The sequence below is a fragment of the Strix uralensis genome, chromosome 8, assembly GCF_047716275.1.
Source record: "Strix uralensis isolate ZFMK-TIS-50842 chromosome 8, bStrUra1, whole genome shotgun sequence".
NCBI classification, from domain to species: Eukaryota; Metazoa; Chordata; class Aves; order Strigiformes; family Strigidae; genus Strix; species Strix uralensis.
In genome coordinates, this window is record NC_133979.1 from 16319246 (window position 1) to 16329475 (window position 10230).

General features: G+C 36.1%; 1 protein-coding gene across 2 annotated transcripts in view; it reads left to right on the plus strand.

The window, feature by feature from the left end:
• Positions 1 to 9814, plus strand: part of PRKACB (protein kinase cAMP-activated catalytic subunit beta) — a 76767-nt gene extending 66953 nt beyond the window's left edge. For both annotated transcript variants that reach the window (XM_074876391.1, XM_074876390.1), the window contains exons 8-10: positions 547 to 669; positions 2551 to 2715; positions 6870 to 9814. In XM_074876391.1, the coding sequence (XP_074732492.1) occupies positions 547 to 669; positions 2551 to 2715; positions 6870 to 6995 (414 nt within the window). In that variant the 3' untranslated portion in view covers positions 6996 to 9814. The remainder of the gene's footprint in view (positions 1 to 546; positions 670 to 2550; positions 2716 to 6869) is intronic.
• Positions 9815 to 10230: the final 416 nt, after the last annotated feature.

Here is a 10230-nt window from a genome sequence, read left to right on the forward strand (position 1 = left end):
GATTTTATGTTCAGGCTTTAAAGATTAGATCATAAATGACTCTATTAAAAGCTAATTAACTAACCTTTAAGCTCTTGTAGCTGGTTTACTAAATATGAAAATGTTCTGAAATGTGGATAATCAAACAAAAAGATGACGGTATAGAATATAGGAAGTATTGTTATGTGTAGTGAAATTTCCCTAAGCTTTGAAAGAGGTTTCAGTCATTCTGTAGAAAGATTATTTTGATTTTAAATAAATAAATTGTGCCCATTTCTGTTGCTTAGGGCGTCTTGTCACATCAGTGTAAAGGCATCAGTGAAACTCAGCACAGGAATGTGTGCAAAATGTTTCACTTCCATCACTGTTTCACTGTCATCACTGTATTAGGTTTTAAATATATTGCTGTAGGAATCTGTGAACTTTGGTTTAGTTTGAACTAGATTGTAAATTCTGTATTAAGCAAGCAATAATGCATTTGCTTTCTTTGCATTCCATAGATGTATACTGAAAATCTTAAACTGTGTTAGAAATGGTACTAACCGTGGTATTTCTCATTTTGTGCAGGGTTACAACAAGGCAGTGGATTGGTGGGCATTAGGAGTGTTAATCTATGAAATGGCAGCTGGATATCCCCCCTTCTTTGCAGATCAGCCCATTCAAATTTATGAGAAGATTGTGTCTGGCAAGGTGGGGGCTCTGTGTATTTTACAGACGTTATGGTATTATATCCTTTTATGCTTGGATAAAAACGATCCACCAACTATTAACAACTATTTAGCTATATGCTTAATATGCCTAGCTATTTTCTAGAAATATTTTTTAAGCTTTTGAGAAGCTCTAAAGAGCTTCAATAATTCATAGTAGGTTTCTTTACTTCTGCAGACCTGTAGTTCAAGACATGTCTAATGTTCTGTTCAGCTTTCATTGTTACGTAAAATTTTAAAAAAGTGTTTCCAACTTTTCCCTTTTATTTTTCATTAATATCTCTTAGTGTGCCAGTTAGCACAAAAATGTGATCATTCTGTTTCTCCTGCCAGCCAGTGTTGTCTCTTCATGTTTCCTAGTGCTCACTTGATTTGTTAGTTTTTCTCTTCCTTGTCCCTACATAAACACATGCTGTGCCACATCTTATGTACTTCTAATTCTAATCAGGGGCAGTGCCTCAGTAGGCCCTGTGGTACCCTGCAATGAGTTTGATTCCTGTCTAGGATCTTGTTTAAATCAAGAAGGTGGTTGCTCTTCGAAAGGCTGTAATACTGTGAGCCTTCAGCTGTCTCTATGAATATATGGGAATTCATTTACGAATATACATTTCTAAAGAAATGTTTATCTTCAAAAAAAAAAAAAACTTGGGCATTTTTTTCAGGTGTTTTTTTTTTTTTTTTCGCTTGACATTCGTACTGTTGGTCATCTACCTTTTTTACTGAGTCCATGGATGAATAGTTGCAGAAACCACACTAGACTTGAACTCTGGAAACTCTAACATTCAGTTCTCAGCTAGCAGTATGTTTCCTTTATAACCTTAAGTCTTTCCTTTAATCTACCTCATGCACTTAGTTCTCTACTAAGAAAATGGAGTTAATATTTCCTTACTTGTCAGGTGTGTAGGTATTACATTCATTAAAACCTGTGAATTTCTCATGTACTACACTAGAGCCATATTGACAGGTAAACTGAAGCAGTGTCCTTCATTATCAGACCTCTTGATTTCGCAACATGTTTTTATGTTAAATAATTCCATGTTCTGCATTTACATCATAACTGATCAGCTGAATGTAGGGAGTGTCAGATGTTGAGACTGAGCATGAGAAATACAACTTTCTGCCTGTTCTTTTCCCCTTTCTTCTCTCTGCTACCTCAAATGGTATCAGTAGATCTTTTGCTAGTAAAACCCTATGTAACTACATCCCATAAATCATCTTCAAATGTTTCTTAGCCAGGTTTGAATTAATTGTATTGGCAAGTCACTCGTGTACTATCTTCAAATAGTGCTGTATTATTTATGTAAGACTTCTGGTGTTGGTGTATTTAGTTATCAGAAACAGATTACAGTACAGCATAAAGTTGCAGATTGAATTTTCATATATGATTGATGAATGTTCAGTCATTTCAGAGCATATCTATATATGCTGTATATATGCTATACTATACTATATCTCCTGTGTGCATGTGTGTATATATATATAACGCAATCTAAAAATTTGTTCCTAGAAAATAGTTGAGAATGCCTTGAGATGATGTTATGTTGGTGAGACACCGTTAAATTCAGCTTTTATGTTATTATTACATTAAATTAATGTTTTTCCTGAACTCAATCAGATCTAGAAATTTTCAGTTCAAAAAATGGTAGATGGACTAGGTAATGCTATTGATAAAGGCTCTGTGAAACAGAAATACATGTGCAACATAATAGTCTCTCTTTTCATGCATTCCTACTTGATTTGGTTTTAGAGGAAGAACAGAAAATGGCCCCAGTGTTTCCTTTTGTGTAAACATTGTTTTACTTCACAGGGGGAAGAATGAAATTCATATGTTATTTTTTTTAATGTTGTGGATGTATAATTTTAGGTAAGGTTCCCGTCACACTTCAGTTCAGACCTAAAGGATCTTCTAAGAAATTTACTCCAGGTAGATTTGACCAAACGATATGGAAATCTCAAGAATGGTGTAAATGACATAAAGAATCACAAGTGGTTTGCAACTACAGATTGGATTGCCATTTATCAGAGAAAGGTAAGACCCTTCTTGATCAATAAGACCCTTCCTGATCAAAACTATTACAGGTCTTTAAGGGGTTGAAGTAAAACTTCTGATTATTTTGTTTATTTCTGCTTTCCTGTATCTGTCACTTTTAATTAAACTGAGAAAAGGGGAAAGTCATTTAATCTTTAGGATTCTGAAGAGTATATACTGATTGAATTAGGTTGTTTCTTGTTGGTATTTTATCCTGGACCTCTGTGTGTACATTCATGTTCTCTTAACTGGCGTTGTGCTTTAGTCTATTTCTGGAATATCTCAGAGTGAGCCATCTCCTGCCTCTCTCACTTTTTATTTAACCCCTGCTATAGTGGCATCTATAAATACTCCTCCACAGCAGAGAGGAATCTGTTTTGCTTTCCAGCTAGTTCTTAGCAGTCAGACTGTGCTTCAGTGTGGAGAAGCTCTAGCCAGAGCTAGAGGTTTGGGGTTTTTTTCTGCCAAAGAAGTATGCTCCCTCCTTCTTGCTCTTGCTTTGTCTGTGACTGGGACAGGATCAGATGTAGAGAGTGTACTCAATCCTCTGTATCTACTGAGGAGTTTTTATCTTCTGACACTACACTTTACTGCAGTTCCATAAGCTGTGGCAATGAGAAGAGCCCTGCTGAATGCTTTTTTTCTGGCATTTTTAGAATCGTTTTCTAGACCTGCCTGACCAACCTTACTTGTAATGTGGTTTTTAGAAAGTCTGTGCCCAGTCTGCACTATGAACCTGCATAAAAAAGCAAGCAACAGACACAACTGGGCATGTTTTCAGAGCATGAGCAGCCATTAACATGTCAGTTAGAGGGAGGCACATTAGTGGCTACCACGATGAATGAAATAGAGCTGGGAGACGAAGCTGGGGAAAGGGATGAGGATGATGGCAATTCAGTCTAGGTCTGTCTTCTAGTAGCTCCAAAGCTCCCTGTCCCCTTGAAGGTGGAGTCAAATTTAAATATCTGTAGATTAGTGAGTTACTAGAAACAGATTTCTAAGAAATTATTTGTTCTCTTAAATGCAGCCTCTGAATTTTTAGTTTTTCGATAGACAGCAATAAAAGATTGAAGTAATTTCATCGGTGTTGTCCCGAGACTTGGGTGGAGAGATAATTTTGTGTCTAGGTGTTGGTAAAAAGGTTAGTTGAGCGATAATATTCGAAGGAATTGGTTTACGTTGTTGAAATGCTAAGTCTTGACTATAGAGGCATGAACTTGCTGCTGTAACAGCAGTATTTTAAAGGCCAAACCTAAATACTAACAATAGTTTATAAAAAGAAACTGGTTGTTTGGCTACACAAACTGACAGTACAGTTGTTGTAGTATTCACTAATGTATTAATTACTAGAAGACAGGGTGCAATTAACACATCCTGTATTCTTTGTATTAAGTATAGATGTTTTTAAGAAAAGATTCCCCATTGCAGAATTATAATTATCTGTTCTTTGCTTTCTTAATGCCTGTTTGCAAGGCAGATTTATTTATATGCACTGAGTTTCATCCACTGATATGCCGTCTGGGGACACCCAGGCCCCATAATATTAAATCAGATGTTTTAATACTGTGCTAAATATTCTTAGCATTGCTAACACACTGCTGTAGAGAATTACTTTCACAGAAACAAGAAATATTTTAAAATGTGAACTAGTAGTACAGTCAGAATAGCTATTACTGGTTTTAAAGGACTGTGAAAACTGATGCTGAATAAGTTTGACGCTTCTAATTATAAGGAATAAATGCTGTAATACTAAGGATCTGAAACAACAGCATGGATTGTAATATCATTTAAGCAGTCATAGAAATGTAGCAATAAACTTTGGGTTTATACCAGCTTTTCACAGTGGCTGTTACCACAGCGTGTCTTTTCCTGAATAAACGTAGTGTTCCTTGGCAGCTAATGTAATGTGAATAATTTGTTATGCTACAGTTATAAGTGAACCAGTCAATTACTTAACGTTTCAGATAACGTCAAGTCTTGTTTTCTTTGTGTGCTTGCGTAGCTCTTTATTAAAATACTGCCTGATAATATGGTTGTACTTAGGGCCAAACAGGTATTTCTACTATAAACCAGTGTTATCTCCTGCAATCTCTTCTTAGGGATTTCCTTAGTGAAGATAATAGGAAAAATCTGAGGCATCTCATTTGAACATGTTCTAAAATTCCAGCAGTAAATAAGATACTTCTTGTGCTCTGAGCTTTCTTGTAAAAGAGTAATTGAAAATCAATTTGAGAAGACACAGAGACAGAATTCAGATAATAGTAAATATGTGGCTTTGTAGGCTAGGTATGTATGCAGACTGTGTATTCTCTCAGGATAAATCACCTAAACACGTATATTGTTTTAGAAACAAAAGGATACACATGGCAATTGTAGCACAGTCTATAAATGCAGAAAGTTAGTGTTATTTCTTGGAGGTGTAGTGTTGTCACCCAATTGTATTTAGTCTGTGCTGTACCTCTTTAATTTACTGATTTACACACACACACACACACACACCTGCCCCCCGCCATGAGGAATCTACTCGGGGCACTGGGCACTGAGCAGTTCTGCGATTGCAAAGTGTGATCTGATCCCCTGCCTCAGCTGGAGCCATGCCTGCCCTGCTGTGCTGCCTCCGGCACACATGCTCCTTGGGATGTCCCAGAGAGATACACTTGTCTGATTACTTTGCGTTTTCAGGTTTAAATTTGCATCACCTCAGTAATTTTGCTATAATTTTGCTTACTGTAAGGGTAGATAAACCAGGCACCTGTCAAATGAAAAAGAGGAATGCCATACTGATAATCATGCCTCGCACTCCAGTTTGTCCTAGACCTGTTGCAGTAGAGCATCTTCCCCTCTCTCTGGTCTTCCATTCTCTCTGGTCCCTTCTTTATCGTCCATTCTTCATCATTGCCTCCCATCAACTCCAAACCCTGCCTATTCCTTCTTCCAGCATGCAGTTGATTCTAAAATTTCAGTTATTTTAAAAAGTAATTAAGCTTTATTTTGAATTTTGAGATGTGATAGACTAGAAAGATTAATATTTGAATTAATATTAACTGAGTCAAGGTAGAATTTAGTAGTCTGATCCCTAAAATAGCATTTCAGCGTCTGCAAGTTGGCAATAACTCCTTTTGTTTTCTTTTTTTTTTTCCCTGACTGTGTAGAGACAGCATAAGCTGTTAGCCAGTAAAAATGCAGGTGTGTCCCTGTGCAGACCCCTATCTTCATTTAATGTCATCTTCAGTTTAACTTCTAAGATAAGTAGAGGCTGAAATTGACAGAAAGATTTAGACTGTTAAGTTGTAGCCCAAGAATTTTATTGTAAGGTCAACTTCAAAAAGCTCCAGGTTCCCTCAACTTCAAGAAGCAGCAGTTAAGAGGGTCCTGGAAAACAACTGGTTCCAATACCTGAGTGTGAATGGCTTACTACCATCCAGCTGACATGAGATGCACTGAATCTCGAGGCTGGTCGATGACAATATGTGGATCTGAGACGATGTGCAGGCAGTCTTTACCAGAAGGGATTTGCCATCATTAATTAGAGCTGTGATGGCTTCCTATACAGTCCTTTAGTGACCCCTTCAAGTCATTGCTTGTCTCAGTGGTGGCCTAGTTTCGAGGTGGCTTTCACTTCCCACTTGCAGTTAGGTCCTAGGAGGAACTTTGTAGGAAATGCAGAACAAATTGTTTTAAACTTGTATTAGGTTCGTTTTTATTTGGAAATAGAGGATTGTTGGTAAGTAGGAGGAGAGGGGTTCCAAACTGCCCAAAGATGTTTGAGTAGTGTTGAATGGCAATCAATCTAATCTGCTTCCACCATGACTGTGTGACTGCGCTGGGAGCCGCACCACACAGCTGATGACCTGAAGAGAGCAGGGTCTCTTCTGCAAGAAGAGAACTAAACTTTTGAAGTGGAAGGAATTGTTTTATTGATGTTTGTCAGTGAGATACTAGTCTTTTTCAACTTACATTCACACATCGAGGACTGCACCTTCTTAGGCTGGTTTTATTTATGTACTGTGAATTTAAACTGTAATAGCTGGTTTCTTAGCAGGATTTGAGGAGTAATGGGAATATCGTGCTCATTATCACAATGTTAAATCTAAGGGTATTAGGCCGATAACATTTCATATGCTTTTTTTTTCTTCCCCCTGCTGCCCATACAGGTAGAAGCTCCATTCATACCAAAGTGCAGAGGCCCTGGAGATACCAGCAACTTTGATGACTATGAAGAAGAAGATATTCGTGCGTCTCTAACAGAAAAATGTGCAAAAGAATTTGCTGATTTTTAGTAGGAGTAAGAGGACAAGACGACATCAGGGCTCACATTGGGATCTTTGCACTCTGTTAACAGATGAGGTGGAGCTGAGACCATCATATGTCAAAACAGTTACCTAGTTACTTCATTCCACAAAGCTGACTGAGGTCTTTATTGCCATCTTCCATGTGTGCAGTTTGCACCAACCCTTCTAACTAGGCACAATTAAGCAAGCACTGTTTGTGCAGTAACACAGAATAATAGACCACTTTCCTACTTAACTTTGGTTTCTGTCGTTCTTTGTTTCTGTGTATTGTTCATTTTCCCCCTTTAAAATGAAGTAGTTTTTTACCCAAGAATGCTCCATTTTATTTTGAATAATGTATTATTTGTGTGAGTGAAATGGAAGGTGTTGCGGCTAGTGTGATTTAGACTGAAGTGAAAGATAAATGTTGCTTCTAGTCTGTGCCAGCCAATAATTCTTGTCTGTCTTGTGTCTGATGCTACAATTTATAATAATTTTTTAGTAGCTCAGACTAAACCTAGCCAACATTTTTAGCATTTTTGAAGGTAGTATTTATCGCCATATAAATGTCTGCTAAATTAACTTAAAAACATTTCTTCCTGGAGACTGACCAAAATTCAGTAGAATCAATTGGATGGCTTAAGTAGGGGACAGTAGCTAGACCCCGTGCCTTGGTTTTCTACATCTCTGCAGTTTTCGTCACTGCCTCCTTCCTTTGTATTTCCCACCTAGGCAGTAGGTGAATTGCCATAACCAGACTGTACCATGGAAAGCTTACAGTCTCATGAGAGGGAGTAATTCCACCTGGTCTGGATTTTGGACCATATTTAACCAAGTCAACTTACCAGCATTTCAGTTGGGCAGGTATGAAATGGCTTTTTTAAGAACATGAACCCTAAACTCTTAAAGGAAGTTTTGGTCAGTATTGTAGAGAATATGATTCATTTTGATTCACTTTTTTTTTTTTAAAAAAAAAAAAAAAGCCAGTGTTTGGGCTCCCAAAGTATTCCTTGTTTTGAGCCTTTTTTGATGAAAAAAGGCATCCATTAAAATAAAAACCACCACACCACAAAAAGCAAAATGCGCTCTGCCATTAGCTATGAAAAACAAATGGTTTAGCAAATGCAAAGTAATGTTCTAGATGCATCGCTGGATGAACACGGTTATTTTTTGTTAGCTGTTAAGAGGTTATTGCCAAGTTTTTATTCTGGTATACTATATTAGTAAACTGAGGATGGAGTACTGCTACAATCATTTTCTTTTTAATTACAGCACTTCATTCACGAAGAAAAGAGACAAAGTTTAAAAACTGCAACAGCTGGGTTTATTTTAGTTGCGTTGTGTCTTCATTTCTAACCTACTTTCTTTCAATCAAACAGAATGTATGGTCACACAGATATAAGTATTTGGGCTTAATTATGTTTTGTATACTCTCACCAACTGACTTAAAAGATACTGCTACCATGTGCTAGCTTTGGGCACTTTTACACATTTATTTCAATGTTAATAATCAGTGGCTCAGCACTTTTTTGGGGGTTGCTTTTAAACTTATTCATAGTAGTTTTATTTATACACTTGATTCTGGCTGTCTCAGTGACCTGTCTTAAAACAGCACATCTAAACAGTTTAGACTCATATTTTATGATAAATTTACATGCATACAAGGATGAATTGTTTTAAAAAAAAAAAAAGAGCTATATTGATACATAGCCATTGTATTTGTTTTGAATGTCAGTGCAAATAAACCACTGGCATTCCTTCCTTTTAATCTGTATGACACTCCTTTAAGAAAAGCCTTTGTAGACATTTTACAGAGTATGAAACATACCATCCAACATTCTGTATGTTTAGGTTGTTGAGCATTTTTGCACAACGTCATTAGGAGGCTGACACTGAATGCAGTCTTTGTCCACCCATATTTACATATGTGCAAGAAAAGTATAAGATACTTTGCTGTAGCAAATTTTATGTAACAAAGATATATCGTCACATTAATAAATTTAAAGAAATCCTTTGTATGAAAATGTTAAAATCTTTTGTATTTCATTTAGACCAAGGACATGCTGCTGTATGCTAGCTGTATGCGATAAATTCTACAAGTAACTTTGTTGTCGTTTATGAACTTTAAAAGATTTTAATAAATGTTGGAGATCACAATTTGATTCTGTTATGATTTTAATTTTTAAACATTACATTTATAATACTAGTAAGGTTCCGAGATTTTTTTTTTGTTTTGTAAAATACTGTAATCATTCATCTTGCGTGTACAATAAGACAAAAGTCTAGGAAATTGGTTCTGACATGTCTGTCTGATATCCAGATTAAATTCTACGTGGGCATAAGTGGAAAAGTCATCTTAATGCCATGATATTATGCTATTTTTTAATTTTATGAAAATCCTGTTAGAAAGTAAAATACTTTTCCAATATGGCATAATAGACTTCAGTATGGAAATGAGATTCTATTTTGGAAAAGGAGGGGAAGTGTGCAATTTCCAAGGCATTAGTGAGTACATTTGACAATGTGAGTATTATACAACCCTCTCATTTAAACACAGTCATAAAATATAACTACGAATATTATGTTACCTGTATTTAATTTGAAAAATCCTTTTCACAATATGGAAAAAATTGTATATCTATGACAGTAGAAGCTTGTTAATTTTACACATTTGAGGAATTAAGTGTTGAACTATATGGCATATTTTAATTGTACTCTAGTTGTATGTAACTTTCATTTCCAACATAAAGGATTGTATCTCATTAAGTAAATTGCTTTTTTATTATCTTGTCAGTTGCATTAAAACCCTTATTTTTAAATCCTTTAAAGTATTTTACTAATTTTTGCAAATAATTAGATGTTTTTAAGTGCTGCAATAGTGTGCAATATAGTAAACATTTATATACAGAAGTGCAAATTAAATTATGTACAACACTTGTGCTGCTTCTTTGTGAATCAGAATGTTGTATGATGAGAGTTGTTGCATCTCCCCACGCACTGCGAACAGGGTTTGAAAGCAAGAGGAAAAGGTTATAAAACATACTGCACATATCAGTCGGGACCCATTAAGCTTTACACTAACTAGGGTGCTTGGAGAAGACAGTGTAGAGAACATTAAAGGCACTATGAGAAGTCAGTGAGTTGGACTTCTTAGACACTCAGAGGCAAGCAAGGTGATTGTTAGTTGCAGTATTGTTTGTCTTCATATTTTCACATTCAGACTCAATGCTTTTTATTAAAGATA